Below are 23,701 nucleotides of genomic sequence, written 5' to 3' on the forward strand. Positions count from 1 at the left end.
TTCTTGTGATACCATCAGCTACATTGATGTGCTAAGAATCTGTAGTAAACTTACTGGGAAGGAATGATATTCTACAAGCAGGCGCCTCTTTAGTACACTTGTTGTGACATTTCAATCTGAAAGAGAAACATGAAATGCTAAATAGCACTTGTTCTTTCCCATAAAGAAGAAGCCTACCCTTAATTTATACTAGTTATGTGAATCTTAAGGAGAATTCTGAAAAGCTCTAAGCCCCAAAGCAGGCCCACGTGTTCATATGAAGAATCTCGTTATATGCATCATTAGGCTAATGCAAGTCAGATAGATACCCTAGCATCTGATTAATTTCTAATACAGTTGTCTTCACTTATGACTATCCTGAGACAGGGAACTGTGAAAATTTCAGCTCTCTGCACTGAAAATCCAGAAAGAATCAAAACCAAATCCTTGTTATATAGGCATTCAACTTCCAGTACAAGATTTGCCTGTGATAAGATAGGAATCCTATAGTAGTGAATTAAATTTGGTTCCTCCATACATCAGGCTCCTCAGCCTAAGCACTGCCATGCCAAAGCAACCCACTGCCAGTCTGACTGATAAAAGTCAAACGCCACTGTTAACAGCGCATCACAGCTTGAGATATTTGTTACTGACAGACTTGAATGAATAAACCCTAAAGTTCTTATGTAAAAGATCATCTCCGTGTGCTCACCTGCAGTACTTACACTTCACCCCGAACATCATACTCTTCTGACAAACTTGGCAAATCTGAGATAACCAAGACTTTGTAGAGAACCTAAGCAGAGAAACAAGGGGAAAAATATGTTAACTGGAACCTTAAGAAAACTACATCTGTAGCTACAGACAGGCTACACTCCTTTAGCATTTCCAGAAAAGGATAAGTGGTGTTATGGAAGACTTCTCACTTTTCTGATTAATAGCAACTGAAAGAAGCCTAGCACTGATTCTGCTGGACTCAGGCTGGGCTGAACACCTTCACAAAGCTGGGATCCAGTCTATAGTGCATGCAGTGCTGGTGGTAAGAGTATTAAGCCTTCTACTAAAAGGAGCTGATACGTTTGTTAGGCATTGGTACTAGCTGTCCCAGTTTCAGTTTGGATTTGGAAGGGGGAAATAACAAGGGAAGAAAAAGGAAATGCTTCTTCCATGAAGGGAGGAAGGATCAGCTTCCCTTTCATTTTTAGCAGAAGTGCCTTTATAAAAGGCACTGTTGCACATTTCTTTTACTTAGTCCTTCCACTCAGGACACAAGCCCCATACAAAACATTACTGCTGTTGGTCACTGAAGAATCACAAGTCAGTTAGCTTTGTAAAAAAGATCTCAGGAGCTGAACACATCAGAGATTAAAAACAGAAGGAGCCGAAATATACGTTCAAAGTTGAACCTGACAAATGAGGCACCCAACCCAACTTCAAGCTCATCTTTACCACTACAAACACACTAAATATGATGCTGTTCTGGTCTGACCCCTCTGTTTATTTCCTTTGTGGTTCCCACAGTATGTGTTGCTTACCTGTGTGTTACAGCTAAGCCAAAGTCTCTTCGTACCATTTGAGGGGATCCTTGGGAGTGTTCTGATGGAGAACAAAGAGATCTTTTAGGGAAGCATCACTCACAAGCACACTTACCAGCTTAGACATAAATACTGTCATAGATAAAAACTAGTAGCCATGACTTCTCTAGGAGCACAGCTGAGATCTATTTGCCTTGCACAGTAAAACTACAGTACAGTAGTGTTTTTCATACAGAGGCAATGTAAACTAAGATTTGGTGTTAGAATCATCATTCTTCCTTCCTTGCATTATATTGTTATATATTATGTTTATGGATTAAGTAAGCCCTAGGCCATTCTCATAATGTGCAAGAGGAAAGTTGCACAACAGCTTATTCCCAATTAGTTTTCCATCAAAACCATCACTCAGCTAGCCAATAAATGCAGAAAAGGAGAGCTGCACTCCAAGATCCCAGCACAGTGCTCCAGGGCTTATACCAAAAAACTTCCTGAAAGCTCCTAGATATTAAGACTGCAACATTTCCTGAATTAAATCTGTAGCCATTTTGCAAACTGGGAGAAAACTCAACCTGTAGGTACCAGCACGGCCTCAAGGCGGGATGCTGTCAATACTTATAAAAGCCACTCTCTCTCTTTGACCCTAGATGGCACCAAATTCTTTTCTTTTTTTTTTTCTTTTTTTTAAATCATGATCTTTTCGAGGCATTTTTGGGCTTCAGCATCTCACAAAAGGCTGGACTGAATAGCTGTTTTTCCAAAGAATATGGTTGAGCAAATGTGGACATCTAAACCACAACCGCATTAATCAGCATAACTTCTGACACAAATTTATACATTTTCGAATTTCATGAGACATAAGAGAGCCTACAGTATAACAGCATATCTGCATAGTATACAGTATATACAGAATATCTGCATAGAAGCACCAAATATCTTAATTCATTTTAACTTTCTCTTATGCCTTTTTAATTCATTACATAAATTCCACCACTCTCCAGAGAGAAATGCCCAGATTTTACAATTTTCTCTCCTTATACTTTTCCATTTTTGAAAGAAATTTCTGGCATTTGTTCTAAAGGCTGCTTGAGAAGTGTATGGTCCTGATATACATTTTCACGCTTTGCAGAATGGTGAGAAACTTTCCTAGAGCTTTTAAGGTTATAAGTTCTGTGTCAAAGAGGCAGCTGTACATAGTCACATTCAATAGCATTAAAACACTAAATGTATCAGTGTATAAAAGCATAAGTCCTTGTCCTATAAACCTTTGAGCGTGTGAATATACTCATCAGCATCAGAGGAAGTATTACAGATTTAGCAATGTGCTGGAGCGTTTCTCAAAAGGTCACACACAACCGTCTAGTTTCATTACAGGAACACTAGGCAGTGAATATCTGAAGCCACAATCTGAAGACAAATGGTTAGACCTATTTCTAGTACCAAGGGACAATATCAGCTCTCAGAAATCAAAGACAAGAAGTTACACACAAACTCCTTGCTGTAGCCCTTAAACATCAGCATTCCTTTTTCCTGCTTTTGTCATCCAAAGAAATACCAGGTACAAAGACCCTGTAAGCATCCTGCAATTCTTCAGCTGGCAGAATGCAAGGCCTTATTGAGGGCTTCCACAGACTGGACGGAGGTGATCATACTGCAGGCTGTTGACAAGGACAGGTTCTTCTCTCGCAGTCAACGAAATAAAGACAATCCTGTAAAAATGTCTTACCGAACCTATAGAACAAGAAAAAAAAAAAAAAAAAGCCTGGGTCAGTCAAAAATAAAGACTTAGCCTAAGACTACCTGTCTTCATATGGAGACATAGCTGTCACATAGATAGGCTTTCTTAAAGATCACACATTAGCAGCTAAAATACATCTTAAGATAAAATGTAAAAAGATACCAGACACCTGAACTGAGAGTAACATTTAAGGTCAAAAGAAAATTCAGGATACATAATCGACTATTAGATATTTGAGAAAAAACTGGTTGGGGCCCTTTCATAGCAGCAGTCATCCCAGCCTCCCAGGAAGGTGCCATTTCAAAGAAGGAGACTATTAGCAAGCCGGTTTTGTGATTATCTTAGAATATCCCACTGATATTGATTGTAAGACTGCAGTGAAACCACAACCAGGCAACTGGCCACCAGCATCAGATTGAATGCCTGTTGGTATGCTCTTCAGTGCCCACAATGAAGGAAGTATCTTGCTTACTTTATTGGAGGAACATCATCTATCCTGTTTCCCAGCTGTGATTCATGGGACTTGCTCCTTGTGAGGGTTGGAAAATTAGGTAGCAGCTGAAAAACTTTCCGGCAAGGGGGAGGAGGAGTCCGTGGTGGCTTCAACTTGTGCCGTCTCTTGGCTTGAGGAGTGGTTGGGGGAGTGATGGTGATGCTATGAGGAGTCCTTGGTGTTAACCTTCCACTGTGTGCAGGGAAGGCAAAAGGGTCCAGGAGGTTTTCTGCATAGATAGAAGGTCCGTGACTTGAGGCAGGAGAATCTGAAGATGGGATTGTAGACACCGACACCGATCGAGCCTGCTGGCTGCTGCCCTTGGGAAGGTTCAGTGCACTGTGAGTCCACGTGGGCGCAGAGGAGCAGGGGGACTCAGTTGTGTTTGTAGAGCTGTTCTCTCGGCGTGCTTCAGGAAGATTCATCAGCACATCATCTTTTAACTCCCCACCTGTTCAGCAACCATAGCAATGTTAGGTTTAAAAAGAAAGCAAAACAAAAGTGCTGGCACAGGATATTGCATGACACAGCTTTGGGCTATGAGGTGTTGTTGTTTGGTTTTTTTTGCCTTATTTGCATATAGCCAAGTAATTGCTTCTTCTCTCCTAAGATCCATCTACGGTATCAGCTAAGGTTAACCTTTAAAACAAGGAATGCATTAACTACCCTTTTTTCATATCTGTAGCTATGTATCTCAAGTTCTAAACTAAAATACACTTTAGAAGATCTTACATTCTAAGATGGGTTGAATTTTAACAGATTAAATGGTAATCACAGACCTAGGATTTAAAAAAAAAAAAATAATAACCTCTCAAAACACAGATTATTTTATTTTATTTTATTTTTTTCAAATGAAAAGAGAGGAACATAAATACAAGTGTATGTGAATTTGGGCTGGGTGCCATGCCTTCTGAACAATGGCTGATATTGCTACACATGGATGGGAAATATTTGACAGTGCAGGACGAGAAAGATTAGAAAAAAGGAAACACGAGATTGAGCTGTTTGTTGGCTTTTCCATTAACTAATCTTTATGATTTGAGAATGGTATAAGCTGTCATAATACAGGAAACAACACCTTTCAGTGACAGATGGGTAATTGTTACAAAGAAAGATCTGATGCACAGGAATGCCAGTATGCTGTCTGATACGAACAGAACGTACAGTGCTTTGTGAAAGTAGCCCTGGGCAGGTGGCAGGGGAAGATTGTGAAACAACATTCTGGGAATCCTGAGGCTGTTCTTAAATAATTTAGTCAGATCCACTGGACCTGTATGTTCCTAATTAAACAGACAGTATCCTTCTTTCCATAATTTCAATTTAAATCAATGTTCTTTCTAGCTCTTACATCTGCTACTGGAATTTGGTTAATGGTTCTATCAATTTCCAGTCCGAAAAATAGCAGAAAGGAAGCAGCTTTAAAGAGAAGCAAGTCAAATGGGAGACTGCAAGCTATGCAGTGAGAAAGGGTAGTCAGAGCAATGTTCTGCTTTTCCAAAGAATTAAGCTGAAAACCGCTCAGGTTTCTGAACTACATCATACAAAACAGAATTACCTTCTCTCTGAATTAGCAATATACGAGGGGAGAGGAGGTTACATTTGTTAAGTCCAGGATACTAAACAATGGAACACTGTAGCATCAGACCCAACTCTGAACACAGAGGGAACAATCATACAGTCTGTTGAGTTGGGGAGTGTATTTCTACATACATTTATTTTCAGAGCTGAAAATGTTCTCAAAAACCAAATCTCATTCATAGCACTAATTACATTTGATTGTTCTAATTTCATGCAGATACAAGAGCCATAACCTGACATCAGCTATAGCATATAATCGAAGACCCAAAGGTTTCTGTAGATTGTCTCAAATGAAGGGAAGAAGGATGCGATCTGGCTGCTGAGAAACTAATTCCATAGAACAAAAAGCAGTCTCATACCTGATTCAGTCACCTTCCTTAAGCAGCTCAGTGCCCCATTGAGTCTGGAGCACTCCTCGTCTCTGGCGCCACATCTCTTCATTGTTTCTTTCACCTTTGATTCATTCATTTCAAGTAAGGCATCTAAGGTTAGCTCCTCTGGTATTCTCTGCAGGAGGAAAAAAAACCGCATATACTTTTTTTTAAAATATACCCATAATAAGACTGCCATCTTTGTTTCTGATGTAAAGTAGTGCCACTGTCTCACTGCCTGGTCTGACTCATGATTTCCTCATTTGGTAGTGTATCTCTCTTAGGGATCAGTAGTGATCACACAGCAGTAAATGCTCAGAATCTGCTCTCTGTTCTCTCTATGCCAAGAGATCCTCTGTATCACTAGCATGTCATTGTCCTTCTCCAGTATTTAAATTAGGATTAGAGTTGACTGAAATATTCTTCTCTCCTTCCCCTGTGGAAAGTTTTCACTCAGTATTTCTGAAAAGTTACTAATTGAAGTTATCTTTATCATTAAAACAAAGCAGGCCAAAAATCTGAAAAATATGGCAAATATTTGGCTTTTCACTGGAGAAATGAAAAGTTCAAACAGTGTGGAAAATAGCTTCTTTCATCAACAGAGAGAATGTTTTGACAAAGAGGTATTGATCTCCTCCTTAGGCAATTCTACCTTCATTAGAGGACCAGCCTTACTGATACCCTGCTTAGGAAGATATTAGTGTAGATTTCCTTGTGCCTTTTATAATACACCAAACCCCCAAAAGATAATCAAGCAGACACAAAAGATATAGGATTCTGGATGGCACGAAATGATCGAATGCTCCATGACAAAGTTAAGCTGTATTGCTTCTCTCCTCCCTCATTCAAATGTTTCCAGCGTAAGTCTGCAGCAATTGTGGTTAATAAACAAAACCAGGATACTTAGTGCAGATACCCAGGAATTTCCCCCACTGTTTTGCCTAAACAAACCTCACTGCCGCCTGTTCTCACAATGAGATCACAAATTTCACAATATTTGGCCTCCTTCCTGAAGTTTCAGCTGCTGGAACCGTGCTACATAACAAAGTTTCAACCTCTATTTAAATGGGAAACTGAGCGTATCTGTTTGAAAACAAAAAGCTTTGAAATGTTGTGGACATTTCACACTGACCCTTCAAACCCTAAAAGGCTACAAATCAAATATGAGCGTGCATTGATGAATGCTGTTTTAAGATCACACCTCTCGCAATCCAGACCAGGGACAGAAGTTAGCCTGGGTCCTAAAATCAAGAGGTTAATCAAAACTGCTGCCATTGCTTTGATACAGGTAACTGCTCTCAAACATTCTGAAACAGTCAAGTCGTGGTACTGAGAGCGCTCAGCTAATCACACCATACTTCCAAAATGATTAAGAGATAAAGTTATTCTGCCCTAATTTAGGCATTTCAATGCTAAACATCTTAAGTTTGAACTAATCTCCCTAAAATCCACCACTCAAATATTCCAGCACAAAGCCAGCCCAGCTTTGATCACAAAACTCCCCAGCCAAACTGTACTAATTCCAACATTCAACCAAGTCTGTCTGACAGTGAGCTGTTTCCCAGCACCCTCTGGATTCCACTCCTCTGCACGCAGACAGCAGCTCACAGAAGCATCTTTGTTCAGTACTATCACAAGGCCGGCTGTGGTGCAAGATGTCAGTGATGGGAGCAGCACAAGCACGATGCATACCCGCAACATGGGAGCTCAGCGTGTCAGGGGGACAGAGTCATCCAGAAACATTCCAGCTCTGCCAGTTCCTGTACCCCCACGAATGCCTAAAGCAGGGTATAAAGCTTTGAACACCACCTACTTGCTAAGTAAGTAGGTGCCCCTACTTACTAAAGCAAGGATGCTACTGCTTCCATTAAAGCATAACGGAAAGCCAGTGCTTCTTGTGATACACACTTATCCCACTTCAGGCTTTTACACAGTCACAGAACAGGCAGGATTACAGCAATGTAATTCTTGAACTATCTGGAAACATTTCCTCACTACCACCACTCCCTGAGCTGAGATTACATAGCTGCTGCTTTAAGTAACGGCATCATGTAGCTCTCAGTATGAGCTACCAAGTCCCATTACCCAGTACCACCCCATTTCTCTATCCTTTGCAGGACACAAAAGTAACCAGTAACTTATTGGAGCTATTCATAAACCAATAAAAAAATTGGTCAAGAGACTAAGATTTCCTCAGGAAGCTGAACGTGTCCATCACAGACAACACCACCCCTCGCCCAGGCTTCAAGCAGTAGCGCAAGCAGATGAAATGCAGGGTCAGCCGGGACAGGGCGCGATGGATGGAGCAGGTGGGGATCAGATTCCCTCTGCTTCTGCTCTGTGGAGGTCCCAGATCGGAGAGGCACTGCTGATCTGCAGTGCTAACATTCAGGTTAACGATTGGCACAAGGTTGGCAGCTAATGATATTTGGGCTGGCAGAAATTCCAGTGAGCCACAATGCTTTGCAGCAGTAGGTGTGGCATCACATACCAAAAACAGTTCTCCTTGCTCAGCTTAGAGATTGCAGCAAAGCCTGTAAAGAAAATCCCAATCAAATGTAAATTTAAATATATATTTAAAATAAGTAGAAGCAAGAAGAAAGAAGGAAGTCAGTTTGTTCTGCAAGCCTTCCTCCCCCCAGGTACCCAAGATGCAATCAGGTTCTCTTCTATCTTTTCTCCTTTTACAAGGAGGGCAGAGTACACCAGTTACCTAAGGCATGTGCCACAGCACCTCTGACATGAGCCTCGCTCGTACCCACAAAGTTAGTCCTCAGTGGAGTAAGAAATGGTCTATTAGACAAAAAAAAAAAAAAAAAAAAAAGCAAGCATATACTGAATGTGTGATTCAAGTTGTATCAGCGAGGAATAACTGCCTATTTTTACTTACCCCAAATTAGCTCTCCTGGTTGTGCTAGTATAGACAAGGCTTCAGTGGGGAATTCCAATTCCCTACTGCAGGAGGTACGAGGAATGGCATCTGGGCTCAGCTCTGCTCCTATGAGCACATGCTCACTGCTCCCAAGGGATGGTCCACAAACACAAAACTGTTCATCTCCACCAGTACAGATGGGCGGGGATGGCGGGGAGGGGTTGCCACAACGGTCTCTGAGCAGAGCTGAGTCCTGCACAGCAGCATCTAGAGCCCCAGGTCCTTCTCTCATTCCCACAGGAGCATACTCAACATTTACTGACACAGAGAACCAAGCCGACATCTTTGTCACACTGCAGCCCCACAGTTAAACCACAGGACTGCCTGTTCTTGCAAGGCTGGCGCTGATGGTTGTTATTCATTTTAAAGACCAAACTGCTGCAACGAGGAATCCCCAGCTTTCACTTCATTTTTCAAACCATTTTAGAGAAAAACCTTAACACAATTTTTAAAAGATGACAAAGCACTCCAGGCTCTCTTTCTACAAGTGCTCAGCCATCTCTTCCTTTGTGGTACGCATTTGCTGCAGAGGGCTTGAACTCGTCACCCCAAGGCTGACCAGTTTCATTTCCGCCAGCAGCGCTGTGCTCTGTGCCTCAGTGCATGCAACACAAGGCACAGTACAGCACCACATGGAAGCCCTGTTTCACTGCTGGCTTTGCTCTTTATCCTAAGATAAAGTGTGCTTTCACCCAGGCACACCCCAGCAGTGCAAGCTCATCTCCTTCCTGGGCCAGCACACAAAGTCCAGTCTACTTTTTTGCTCACTAGTTTAATTTTAGAAAAACAGAATAGCAAGTTGTAGGAAAGTATAAGTACAGAAAAGGAGATTATATTTACACAGCCCCAATGACCTTCAGCTGGGGCAGCTCAGACTCTCTGAACCTGCTGCCACACGACAAAAGAAATAAGCCTTTGAAGAGGGGGAGGGAGGGGAAGTAAGAGGCTTTCTTTAAAGAACCACTCTTGTTGCACATACACAGTGGCTTAATATAAAACCGGCCAACCTGAGCCCCTAAGATCAGCCTTATATAATTTACCTGTGTTATCCTCCCAGCCAGTGTGACAGTGATAATGGTCACCAGTTCAAGATCGATCTTAAAACAGGCCAGCTGATGCTTTGGTTTAGCTGTTGAGCTGGGCAGAAGTGGGCTCCAGCCCCCCAATGGTGCAAGTGCAATTCTGGGCATTTGAGAAGCAGTTACTCCCATTTTTCAGCACCTGAGTGAGCAACAGGGGTTCAACAGACTCATCTTCATCTCATTCTTCACAGGTGCTGTGGCTTCAAAATAAACGCAGTTTATAGGCTGACATTAGGGCCCAGCTAAGTGCCACCTCCCTGGGCACACCTTTCCTTGACTACAGAATGACACAGCATGCTGCAAGATATTCACATACTACTGTAATAGTAAGGCCAAATTTATTAAAAGGAAAAAATATATAAAGAAATAGAAACTGCTGCTTTCAATCTTCCAGCACCTCAGAGCAGCACCAGCAAAGCTTATAGCCTTACTCATATACACTGTGCAGCAGAAATGATGTTAAAAAAAAATCCAACCCAGGAAGAGAAATTCTCTACAAAGCTCACCTGCTTATCAGACAAACAGACTGTGCACTTCGTAGCATCCATGTTTAAAAGGGAGAAGTGCAAACCAGAACATCTCAGAAGCCATCCAAAGGTTTCTCTGAATTAGCCAGGGTGAAGAGTTCATGACAGCATAATATCTTTAATCTTATCTGGTGTCCAACTTAAATCCTTGAAACATGGCAAAAATGCTGATATCTCACACAGTGGATGAGGTATTTTTGGTAAAGATTCTTTAGTGCAGATAAGCCTACAGAGCTAATGCTGCTGGTACTTGGACAAATCAGCCTGACCTGCCCCTCAACCTCGTAGACATGGCTCTTCCTGTAAAGCCAGACAGTTGACAAGGCCCCAGGTGCCTCCTCTTAAATCAATACACTCTCTCACCAGCCATCCTCCCATCAAGCAGCAGATGTTAGAAGAGAAAGCTCATTACATAAGGTGCTTAAATTCCCACTGATAGCTCTAAGCAAAGCACATCAGGATGCTCTTAAGAACATTCTGTGCCTGATGGTTTTTCCCTCTCTGGCTTACTGGTGTTCAACAAAGAATTTACTGAAAAATTGTTCTGTTCTTAGATTTCTGTAGATTTTACGGGCATTCTGGAATGCCTCCCACATTGAATTTCTAACTTGCATTGTTGTATTTACAGGCTATGGTTTTTCTTAATAACTTCACATTTTAGCTCTCACGCAACCAGTGGGTGGAGACGAGCTGATAGACTCAGGGCAGTCCCACTCTGCTCTTTGTGAACAGAAACTGCAGCTTTTCTGTAGGAGGGCAGGTGTACAGCTGCAGCATCTCACTGCAGTCTGGAGGGGTGTGTGAGCCTCACTAACACCATGCCTTAAGTGATTCAGTGCTGTGAGGGGCACCTACCTGCCACGGCATGGCCAGTAAGCCCTGGTAGCAGCAGGGAATGGCTGCTTACGCTGGGGAGTGGCCCTCAGCTGGCACGTGGTGATGAAGTACAGGTGCACAAAGCCTGCATGACAGAGTTTATTTGCATGCACACAATTAGCAGATTCTGGATCTCAGCTGTCTAGCCATCGTGTCAGAGTTTCTGCTGCTGGAGCCATGAAATCCCAAATAGATATCCTTATATTATAGATATCCTATTATTGAGAAATCCCAAATAGATATCCTTATAGGAGATGAGAGGACACACCTGCAGAAACCTGACAGGGTTAGGCAGATCTACCTCTGATATTCCCCCAGCTAAAGTAAAGATGGACACACAGAAATGCCACGCCTTTCCTCAAACAACTGATCAGCATGATCAACTGCAAACTAGAGCCCAGTCCAACCAGCAAAACCATGGGTCACGATCTAACAGTATCAATGCTGTACCAGGGCCTCATCCTGTACAGCCTCTCACAGGGACAGCAGGAGGATCTTAAGTTCATTCCTACTCAATGCTCTGCTGCTGTCTGCCAAGTGCTGCCCTGGTTTGCTCAGGAACCAATCTGCCCCTCCCTATGCAGGACAGTTATCTGTACTAAAAACAGCTTTCCAGACTTGATTGACTGGAACCCCTGCTACATAGTGAGCAGGGCTGGTTCAGACATGCTTTGAGAAATAAGGAGATGACTACATTTCTAATTTGCTTTTTAAGATGATGACAAGTTATATTCAGAAACAGAATATTGAAGTTTCTGGGAAGAACAAGAGAAAAGACAGAGAATTTTTTCTGTGCTAAAGAAAGTAAGTGAATAGAGATTTTTTAATCACTTTTATTTGGAAGACATGCTCCAAGCCCAGAACCCAGCCAATAGCTCTGCAAGAGACTCCTTCAATCAGCCTAGGAGCAAGGCTCACATCCTCTTTCCTTCACACTCCCCTCAATTCCCATATCCAGCTCTCAAGGGGAGCATGACAATCCAGAACAGTGTATTTTCCCAGGTACATTTTACAGAGCAACTTTCACCCACTGGAGACAACTACATAACTTAAATGCATCTTTCTGCAGATTTCCTTGACCCACATTTTTTCATTCTCAGTTCAACTACCTTTTTTTCCCAGTTTCAGTTCACCATGTTTAGCTGTATATGCACCACTTTTGGTAGTAACCTAATACACGCAGTGCTAATCCACCTCCAGAACTCCTAGCCAAAAACAAGGCATTTCCTAGAAAAAATGCTGTATTTAAAAAGAAATAAAGAAGTTACAGAACAATATTAGGCCAGCTCCAAAGCAGAACCTGCTCTATAGTAGCCACTGTTTCCTATGATACAAATCTGTCTGGCAACTGATTAGAGGCACAGTAACAAAGAAACAGAAATAGCATGAGTTAGGGCGGGGGGTTCCTTTTTTCCTTACCCCTCCAAACAGCGTATTCACAGACAGCAAACAGGATCACAAAGTCAACACTTGTATTTACCACCTACCTCCAAGTTTTCTAGGTCCACACAGAACAGCCCTTTCACTCTGCGCAGCATGACTGGCTGACTGTTATCCATGTTCACAGGAGCTTGAGCTGTCACCCAATGCCATAAACAGTGCATTGTTATTACTATAATCTCTTCCAGAACTAAAGGATTTTACAAGCAGACATTATTCTTGTTTTAAATATAGCTTTTCAAAGAAAGAAAGGAGCCCAACAACAAGACAGCAATTATAACACCCAGAGCTTTCAAGCTTCACAATGTCTAGAGTAAGTCACTGGGCAAAAATAGGCTTCAGTTTGGACTAGAGGAGTCAGCAGATATTCTAATTTAGAGCTGCTGCTCTATTTCTGATGGGAGAGCCAGGGAGCTTCTGTACTTCCCTGCATGGCAGCTTTATTTGGGAGAGAGCTGGGGGCAGGGGGAAAGGGAAGGAGGAGGAGGTGGAGAGGGTGAAAAAGAGCATTGTTTCTCTAACTGCTGAGCTAAAAAACTGCTTTGCAATTAGGCTGTTTTTCAAAGGTGTTGTGTCAGAGATTAGCACAACCTTGTGGTGCTCCCTCCAGCAACACCAGAAGTGCAAAGGAAACCAGAACCATTTTAAAAAGCAAAAATTCCTAAGAAAACAACAAACAACGCATGAACTCAGGCCTTTCTCCTGAAGCAAGTAGTGGGCCACAGGCAAACCCTTCACCCAAGCACACCTCCATTGTACCTTCAGACCTCAGAGGTGGCTGCAGCAGGACCCTGCTGCAGCTGGAGGCTTCTGAGAATCACAGAAGGGATAGTTCTCCAACTCTACAGGTAGTTGGCAACTTTTTCAGTCAGTTTCAAAGCCTAAAAGTCTCAGAAAAGAGAGAGCTACGTGCCTAACATGAAAAGATTATTACAACATATGTGAGGTTTTCTTTCTCCTTGTAGTGTTGAAATCCAGTATAAGTACTTCAGTTTTACAGACAAGCTATCAGGCTCTTAGGGATGTTCAGTGATTCCCCAGAGTAAACACGTACACTAGCAGCAGAACCAGGTACAGGAACCGAGTACATTCCCGCTTTCATTTCCTGACATACTCAGCTATCTCTTTAAAGGCTCCCTTATGGCTGCTTCCCAGTCAAGTCACAGACTGTGCATAATGCTAAGGGCAGCCATTTTGTATTTCATAATAGCTGATCTATCAAAGCACTTTCTGTCAATGACTGCTATTTTCAAATGATTCAGCTGAAATGTTCACATGCATGACCCTAACCCTAACCAACAACAGGAATGATCCCATGACACCTCTAACATTTCTGAAAGACAACCCATCATGGACAGACATCTCTACTAAAAAATCACTGTAAAGACAAAAGGTATTGCAGTTCTCCTGCTCACCAAACCTAAATGCTCCAGGAGCACTCAGCAGCTGCATGAAGTGGATGCAGAACTTTTAAAAAATAGCCACAAATTTGGAATCATGGAGCAATTTCAATAAATGTACCTCTCGTATTTCTGATCCAGGGAACAGAAGGAAAAACAGTTCATACCTTGGTGACTGACTGGGAGAAGGTAATAAGCACAAAGAAAAAGAATGAACAGCTGGAAAACATTCTCTTCCTGACTTGGATCAAAACCAAATTTGCTCACCTTTTTTAGTGACTACATGTACAGAAGGACAGTCTCCCTGAATTATCAGGATGTGGCAGATTTGAATTATCCACCTCTGTTCTCCCTGCTTCCTCCTCCTCTTCATCCCTTCCCCCAGTTTTGCAGGCACCACAGAGGATTTCAAAAAGAGCTACAAAGACATTCTTTTAGGCTCAAGCAATTCCAGTAACCCTAGAAACCAACAATAGTTGTGAGCCTGGCAGTTTGGCCACAGCAACAGGCTGCTTTTCTGTTCTCTCACTGTCTCTGCTGCACCTTCAGCTGCACGACCCACGCCCTCAGTGACCTGGAGGATAATATCCATTCTAAAGCATTACATTTAAAATAAACAGTAGTAAATAAAAGGTACAACTCTGTCTCCAACTCATCCTATTTCACCAGAACCTGTTCAGTTACGTCAGGACCAATCTGGAATAACGTTCATAGAAATCTTCTCCATTTTTCACTTAGTCCTTTTACAGGCAGATTCCTGATGAAGTCTAAGAAATTGTGGCTTGTGTAAGGATCAAAGGAAATCGAGTGGAAACGCTCATGTGGCCTGCAGGGCCAAAAAATGTGAAAAAAGAGTGGAAAAAGCCTTTCCTGCTTTGTTTAGCTGCCAGTAGAATGAACTCTACTTACACTGCCATTAATATTATGCAGAACAGAACTTTCCCCAGTACAAAACAGCATAGATAAGTCATGCACAGGCCAAACCCAATGAAACAATCTGAACCCTGAGGTTCTACTTATCACCTAAACACAGGCAGGATTTCAGACTCTTAAAAAAAAATGTGTCCAGACAGGAGCTGGGGGCGTTGGCTTGTCTGGTCATTGCTGATTCCAGCAAGAGTATCAGATTATTCTGTGCAATAAAAAGGTCTTCAGTGATTTGCATGTTAAGAATTAAATGATAAAAAATCTGTAAAGATCAGAAGCATTCACAGTCTGTGAGCATGAACAGCTGATGCTGGCCACCACACAGAACACCAGAGGAGTTATTCATTTCATTCTTTTGCACTGATGCAATACTCTTTGGTATCAGTTTGGATCAGACCTCACTCACAGGAGAAGGCTTTTGTGTGAAATAAAAAAAAAAAACAAACAATTACTTGTTTCTGAGTAAAGACTCCCACTCTGTCAAAATCCAGAGCACAGATTCACACCTGCCCAGAAAACTAACTCAAACCCAGCAGGCAGCTGAGAAAGTCACATGTGAGTGGGCGGGAAGGTTCTGTGATGATGGTTGCCTTCTTACCTGTACAACTTCTTTCCTCACATTGACAATGTCTAACCAGTCATTGAATCTCGGGTAGCTGTTGAGCTCTGCTGTCCTGTCATTCAGGGGCACACTCAGCTTGCACTGCCGTTGGCGGTGGATGTAGTCAATCAGTTTCACCTGTTGGAATCCAGAAAGCAAACCATTAAGTTCCCTGGGAAAAGCTGTCAACTTCACAGGCAATGCTTGCATAGCACCAAGTCAAAGGAGATGTCTGTGAGTGGGGCTCTTCTGTGATATAATGATGACCTACTCTTACAGGCATTCAGAAGCTCATACATGGAAGCATTTCTCTCACACTGAGTATCTTTATTCTTTAGAATTTCAGGAGATGGTAGTGCAGAAGTTTGTCAGAGTTATGTTATATATAAGTTTCCCAAAAGTATATCGCATATTCAGTGACTGATTTCAAGCAGGACCCCCTATTGCCTTGGTACAAAGACTCAGCAGAGCTTCTTTATCTCCTTGGTTCTGTGACACAGCTCTTTCTGTTTCCTGAACGAATTGCAGGGCAGGGCATTAACAAACACTAGCAAACTTAATGATATTGTCACAATTTGTATCAGTAGAACCTGGTAGGGTCACTTCCTGCAGGACGCAACACTAAATCCATATCTACAAAAGTCCTGGACAGCAGCTGGGCATCCTGACAAAACATGAAACGGCATCCCAGCCATTGGAAACAATTAACTACATTCAAATTAACAGCACTGCACAGGTAGATGCAATCTCATTCTGGATGCTGTGAGCACTGCTAGTGTCACGTGCCAGATTACCTGTCCTCTGACCCATTGCTCCCATATGTTTGTTACACTATCTTTCATCAGGCCTTCACTTGGAATAGAAAGAGAGTGAGGCAGGAATAACCAAAGCCCATTTCTACTACAAAATCAGCATTAAAAACATTATCTTCTTTAAAAAAATGAAAACTTAAGATTTATTCCATTCTATGGTTGCCCATCTCATGCTTAATGTGCTGCACAGAAACTGACATGTCAAGCACCAAATATAAAAATGACAAGAAGGAACATAATTTGTACTTTATGTCTGCTTATCAAAAACAAAATACTCTCAAAAGATTTCTCACTGTGTCACACATTCCCGTGGGGTAGACTTGGGCTTCAAAACCTTCTTTACAAAACAGTGCCTCAAATCAAGTTAGCGGATCCATGATTCATAAACTAAGACATGTCCTTAGTCAATAAATTGTAGCATTTGGGGCAAGATCAGACCATAAATGAAAAAACAAACACAAATTCTCTGACCACTAAAACCTCTCTTGAGCTTCTGCTCCAAATAATTTTAGTCTCTCTATCTGAAGAATGCTGTATGTTACTTGTATGTTATGCATGGGAAAGACAATTAGACCACTTACTCCTCCCCCTAGATAAAGGATATGTAAGAAACTGGAGGGAAAATGGATATTGTATTTGATCACAACTAAGTGATCGCTGTATGGAGTACAGTGCTTTTGGCATGCTCATCAGTCTGGGAGAGCTACTAATACTAGTAATTATCATCTGATAATTATCCTAGAAAAAAAAACATACATTCTTCCTTGGCAGTACTGGGAGCACAGGAGTAGATGCTATTGGATGCATGTTCTGATGACAGGCATATAAGATGTGGGAACATTTGTCATCCACCTGAAATCAGAGGAACCTTTTAACTCTTCACTTCTTAGCATGGCTTTGGAGCATAATACCTAGCAGAAATCACCTTGGAAATCTTTCTCAACCTCAGCACATATTTTTATAGAAAGGGGAGGATAACACTTCCATTTTGCCAACCTTTGCTTTCTGCAGTCAATCCCAGTGCTATAGAGCAGTGCAGGGCACGCTTTATAGGCAGCTGTGGCTGCATGCTGATGATGGGTTCATAGGCCCATGGTACTGTCCCCATGCCAGCTGGGGACAAGTCAGCTCTCACTCCTTCAGCATAGTGCCCTGTGCTGGTGTGACTGCAACTTCTGAATGCTGCTGCAGCTCGGTGTGCTTGTACTCATTCTCAAAGACTGGCTGTCAGCTATGCCCTCCTACACAGTAGCACCTTCATCTGTATGCAACCCTAAATTAAGATGCCTTTGGAATACGCATGCTCTGTTCCTCCAGAGTGAACCTAGTGCATACAGGGGCACATAAGGTATCTTGGCTGCTTTCTCTTTGTCATGAATTTTCATCTATCCAGTAAGGTCCTCCATTTGCAGCCAGGTCTGTAATGATCCTGGAGATGCCTTTCAGAGTATTTTCATGCTAGCTGCTTTTTTTTTTTTTTTTTTTTCCTGCTGTTCAGCATTCTTTTCCCCACCTCATGCCTTGGCTTTTTGTCATATAGAGTCTGACATGCTCCAGCCAGCTGGCCCACATTAGACATGGTGTGACTTTGAAAATCTTCCTAGTAATTAAAATAAGTCTGCACGTATTTGGAGTGGAGGTAATTCCCATGTTAGGGAAGGAGCTGGAAATCTTACATTCAAAGCAATTTTCCACAATTTAGATTGAATGTTGTCATGGATCCTACGTAGGATTTTTGCCCATCTGCCCCAAAACTCCTTTGTTAATGAGACCGACTCACATTCTCATCATTTGGGTTTAATTCCACTCAGGATGCTTGGTTCCGCTCTTACTGCCTCCAGACATAGTGTGTTTGCATCCTAATTTATTTCCTCAGAGAACATTAGGGCAGAAGAGATTAGAAAACAAGGAATTAGCTGTGGGTAAGGATAGGAACAGAACAACCAAAACCCTGACAGAAGGGATGGGAACTAGAAGTCCGGGTAACAAAGCACACAGAAGGAATGGAGGCAGTAGGAATGAAGAAATGGTTTGAAAAGAGAGGGAAGGGAAGGTCTGTTAGCGAGGGTCAGAAAGAAGAACTTGCATGAAGTTTGGGGACCACTCAATAGCCTCCAATATGCCAAAAGTCATCCTACATAAATCAAAAATAGGGCAGCTTCCAGGCTGTGCAATTGACTTGTCACGGAGAACAGAAGGATGACAGAAAACAACCAAGCATTCTCTTTTCTGGAGGCCATTCCAAGTAAGGTTCAGTGACTGTGCGCACTTTGATACACAAACAGCAACCACAAAATCCAGCCAAAGGCAAACTAGTCAGCCACAAGTCAGTAAGCCATAGCATGCAGAACTCCCAGGGTGCTGCTTTATGTTACTGCTTCTCTCCCCAGGTCATCTCACCCCTTTGCCTCTCCCGGGTATTCCTCAAGGTTGCTGAGCACCTAGGGAAAGGCTGGTGATTTTAAAACTGGTATAGTCAGCATGAAATGCCAGCCAGTCAATGTAGCAGCTTGGCTCCTCTGTCCATAATGTTATTTTAGTGTAGCACCTCCCTTCAGGCAAGATCTATTTTCCTGGAAGAAGGATGAGGTATCAGCATAGTCTCTAAAGCCAGAGCGCCACTTTTAGTTCAATGCAGAACTAATGACATGCAAATCCCTTCAAAGTAGCACATGACCCAGTATAAAGCAGGGAACTGCAAGCACTGACTCTGGTAAAGTATGGAGGAATCTGTTCCAAAAACCACAGTGGAAGGCAAGATGAACTTAACATCTATTTGGGGGAGTGGGGGGGGGATAAAAAAAAGTCTATATGTATACATATATGGCCCCAGATTAGCTTATTACAATCTGCAAATAGAATGAGAACTGCATCCTGCTTTAAATAAGGATATTCCTGAAATGCAGTCACTTTTCTCACATCCCCCGCAAAAGCTTTTCTCACCCATGTCAGTGCAACACCAGAAGCACGGCATCAAAAATGGGACCTTGATTCCAGGCAGCTGAGCCCTCTTCCAGCTCCACCACCAGCACCTGCTGTGCGACTGTAAGCAAACTGAGTAACCAACTCTCTTTTGTCCCCCACACAGCTCTGCCTGCACGAATTCCCTGCAGTAGGCACTGCTTCCATGATTGTCACACAGCTTAAAGACTCAAATATTTTCATTTGAGAAGGTTCACGCTTCTAAAAGGACACCATGGGGAGGTACTCTGCATAGCACAGATTTCAACAAAACTTTTCTTCATCACTGGATATAGCAGAGATGTAATCTTCTAAAATGGAGAAATATTCTGACAGCACGGATCCGAGTATCTCAGATTGCCAAGTCTGGTTTTCCCATGATAACTCCTTCACATTTACTGATTTCCCCTCTTCCTATAAATAGTATATTTGCATTCTTTTCCCACCCTACATGCACCACGCTTCTCCCCTAGGATGGATTTCATTTTGTTATTTCCTGCCCAGACTTTTAACTCAAGAACAGTTAGGCTTTAATAGCTGAGCTGTTGCAAAACCCTTTTCTGAGAATATAATAAAACTTCTGGGTTCAGTGACGCACGTAAGAAACCCACAAACAACATGCAGGTCTCCAACCACAAACTAGACAGAGAGATAAAGCCAATACTAAGCTATTCACTGCCTGCCTGCCAAACAGCACAGCCTACTCATCACAAGTGGCAAGTCCCACGACAGAAGCAGCAATACTCCAACTGCCTGAAACCCACAGACATGGGAAGGAAGAAGAACAGAGACAGGATATGGAGCAGCTGGAGCGAATCGCTGCATACAGGGCGTGCTCCATTAGAGCCCTCCTCCTCCCTCTCTAGTGGAGTTGACGGCAAGAACATCCAGTTCTCTTTCTCCTTAAGAACTACACATGAAAAATTAGGTTTCACGCATTTGGAAGTCAACTATCCCTCAGAGCTTTACTCGTCAACTGCATTTTGTTCATATTTAGAAAATGGCAGCCTACTTCAGAAGTCACTAAAAGACAAATGCATTATACCTGATGCAACTCGTACACAGAGAAAAAAAAATCAGTCTGGTTTCAAAGCAGTTGATCCAAATAGCTCATTCTCATTGTTTGAATGCTCATATCTTTGAATGTCCTACAAATGCAGCAAGATTCATTACCTTCAATTTTAAAAAGGGAAACTGAGGCCTAGAATGGAAATTATACATTAAAGAACCTGGGGACAGTCAAAGGTACTCTGACAGGGACGCTACTATACCAAAGGAGCAGCCAAGACTGCTTCAGAATATCTGCAATTTGGGACTGTTGAGAAAATGTTTTTGTATTTTCACAAAACCTATCTTGTTTTCTTCGCTGACGCCTTCAACTTCTCTAGATGGCCTAAAATGTATGCAATAGGCAGCTGACATTAATCAACAAACAAAGCACATGTTAAACAGCAGTTCATGCTTCTCCTGTCCACTGAGATGAAATCTCACAGAGTCTGGCAGCACTTGGAAATAATTAATGTGAGTTTCCACCAATACTTCCACTCATTGCCTGGCAATTTAACAAGCCAGTGGCTTACCAGCTCTTACATGCAGCTAAGAGAAATGTATATCACCTATATTCCATAATCAGGAAGGAACTCCTCTACCAACCTGCTGAGAACAGGACCCAGAGGGCAGGGTGTGCTCGCTGAAGCATCAAACAGCAGCTTGTGCTGCAGTAGGACACTGCGTGTGTCCCTTGCACTGTGGGAGGGGCAGCATTTCTGCCTTGGGAACCACATCTTCTGATCTTGAAGCTTATCTACATGAGGACACTGGGAGATGAGTCATCTAAAGGCATCCAGTGAAAAGTGGATTCACTTTACACCTTTAGCTGACTCTTATGTTTTCCCCAGCACCAGTGTATAGAAAAACCCTAATTTTGACCCCAAAAATCTGGAGCAACATGACTGCTAAAAGGATCCAAAAAAGTCAGAATCTGACTAGCCAGATTTATCTCTGAAGTCATGCTCAGAAACCATGTGAGAAACTGATTAAGATCTCAACAATCATTCAGAGACCAGCAGCCTGTGAGTGTACTTCAGGAGACTTTTTCAAAGTCATCTAAACTGAAGAAAGATGCCACTGAATTGACCCACGGAAATTTAAGAATTTTATTGAGAAAAGTATGCAGCAATATTACACAGAAATATGTTACACAGAAATAGCTGTGAGGTCTATCCCACAGACTGCACATGGAGCAAGGAGCCGAAGGATGGAGGATCACAAGACACAGCTTCTAGTATCAGCTCTGTGAGAATCTGCAAACACACAATGCAACCCATCCCCCAAGCACTCATAAGCCCCACTGTTCAGGCAACCACCCTTAACAGTTCTGGTTCAAAGCAATGGTTTGCAGAACTCTTCAACTAACAACAAACCAACTGTCTTTGCAATTCCTATACACTACCCAACCTACCACTGAGCTCAGTTTGCCTGAAGCAGCTGACTCATCTGAGTGCCTCCTGGCTATCTAAATTGTTATCATCTGATCACAGTATCACCAAGCAGCATCTGAAGACTCTGAAATTCTCCTTTCCCCTCCGCATTCAGAGGAGTCATTTGTTGTGAGCATAAGGACAAAGATAGCTTATGGCAATGTGGACTGTTCTCTCTCTAGTACGAAGAGAACTGAGTCAGAACTGCTCCCTTTTGCTTGGCTTAACCACATCTGCCTGATTAAGAGGAGACAGCAGGTCTGTAGTCTTTTAACATGATGTGTTAATTTAGCAGGTAAAACTGATCTAAAGCTGTTCATTAAAAAATTTGTTCAATTGCATAGAAAACCATCTTTCCCATCTGATCTTTCATTAGGAACACTCAGCTGAAACAGAATTCAGGTGATGAGTCAAAATCTCACAAACTTCAAAGCTACCTGGAATCCAGTGTGGATTTCAAACAGCTTTCTTCAAGGCAAGCACAAGGGCGGTACAAGGACAAAACATATAACACAAAATAGAGAGATGTATCCTAAAAGTAATTCACTCAGTTTCTCATGCATATGATTTTGCCCTCAACAACAAAACTGAATACATTAAAGGATAATATGTTGACATGAGTCTTCACCAGAGGCCAAGTTCACAGATGAAACATTACAAAATGGCTGGTAGCAGATTCATTTACTGGAGATATTTTCTGAGAAAAGGAACTCATATAAATGTCAGACTCCGACCCACAGTCAGCAGAATTTACATTGTGTACTTGAGCCCAGCTGCCTCATTCAGCAGGCAGGTGGCTGAGGGAGCAGCACTCTCGTACCAGACTGAGGGGCCCATCCTCCAGTTCTGGCTAGAACTCAATTCCTGGTATCTGTCTCCCATCCTCCCTTATTGATTACACAGGGGCAAAGGCACCAAGTATAGAAGTTCTTGCTACTCTAGACCACAAGCACGGTCTCCTTTGAAAATGACAACTTGGATAACAGTGCCACTGTTTTGAATGCCAAAACCAACTGCGCACACATGCAGGACCCCGGGCAGTATCACTATTTTAAAAATAAGAAGGGAGGAGGAAGAAGGACTAAACACAATTTGTACAAGTCAATTTCAAGGAGCAGTTTTAAAAACAGGTCAGTTTTTTCAGTCCTCTGATCTCACCACACCAGATCATGGCAGCAATGACTGCTACGGAGCTTCTAAAAAGCAGAGGAGATTGGAATGACAGGAAAGACAGAACAAGTGCTCTGAGAGACAGCAGCACCACAGCACACTGCACTGCATGTCACACCAAGCCACAGTGAGGAAGCTACAGGCATCTGCATCAGATGAGGATCTGTGCATAAGGGTCTCCATGCCAGCCTTACTTGCAGCAGCTACAGCAGAGACATCTGAGGGCCTCCCACTTCTGCAGAGCCCAAATGTCTGTACTGGCTGAAGGACTTTTGGTTTGGGTTTGTTTGTTTTTTTTAAAAAAGGAAATAGTTTCTCAATGCATTGCTAAACAAACCCTGCAGAACAGGACCCAGTGCAAGCCAGCAAAAAAGTGTATGCACAAGGTACATTTTGGGGGGTGGAAATAAATTAATAAATTAGCAAATTAAAAAACAAAACAAGGAGAGGTAGAGGGAGAAATGTAACATCAGATGACTGCATTTTCCTTTGAACCTTCAGTCATGCCTGAGGCTGACACAATAGCCACTGCCCAAACACTACAGTATGTTATTTCTGCTTTGTTAGATGATGCAGACAGCATAATTTCTGGGTCACTTGGAGGCCACATCCCACCTTTCCCCTCTCCCCTCCTTTCTTTTTCACAAACCCAACAACCAAGAGCTGTAAACACCCAGCTGAGGCCTCCCAGCTTAGGGTGGGAGTGGGAAAATGACACTGCATAATCAAGCAGTTCCCTGTATCCGATAGCAAGATTCTCTTTTGAGATTTCATACAAGCCTAATGCAGCTGCAGGCACAGT

The 23,701-nt window shown here is 42.4% G+C and overlaps 1 protein-coding gene across 10 annotated transcripts in view; it reads right to left on the bottom strand.

Moving 5' to 3' along the window:
- The window catches only part of KSR1 (kinase suppressor of ras 1), a 57,538-nt gene that overhangs the window by 15,039 nt on the left and 18,798 nt on the right, over positions 1–23,701 (bottom strand). For 4 of the 10 annotated variants that reach the window (XM_085521917.1, XM_085521916.1, XM_085521915.1 and 1 more), the window contains exons 1-3: positions 1,515–2,426; positions 692–775; positions 55–116 (exon numbers count right to left, since the gene is read on the bottom strand). In XM_085521917.1, coding sequence (XP_085378043.1) covers positions 55–116; positions 692–775; positions 1,515–1,552 — 184 coding nt within the window. In that variant the 5' untranslated portion in view covers positions 1,553–2,426. Of the gene's footprint in view, positions 1–54; positions 117–691; positions 776–1,514; positions 3,024–3,237; positions 3,243–3,721; positions 4,194–5,679; positions 5,828–15,473; positions 15,615–23,701 lie in introns of those variants that run through there. The other 6 variants (XM_085521913.1, XM_085521918.1, XM_015881183.3 and 3 more) reach the window with 3 other exon arrangements.

The sequence above is a fragment of the Coturnix japonica genome, chromosome 22, assembly GCF_054131305.1.
Source record: "Coturnix japonica strain WE chromosome 22, WE-NBRP24, whole genome shotgun sequence".
Taxonomy (NCBI): Eukaryota; Metazoa; Chordata; class Aves; order Galliformes; family Phasianidae; genus Coturnix; species Coturnix japonica.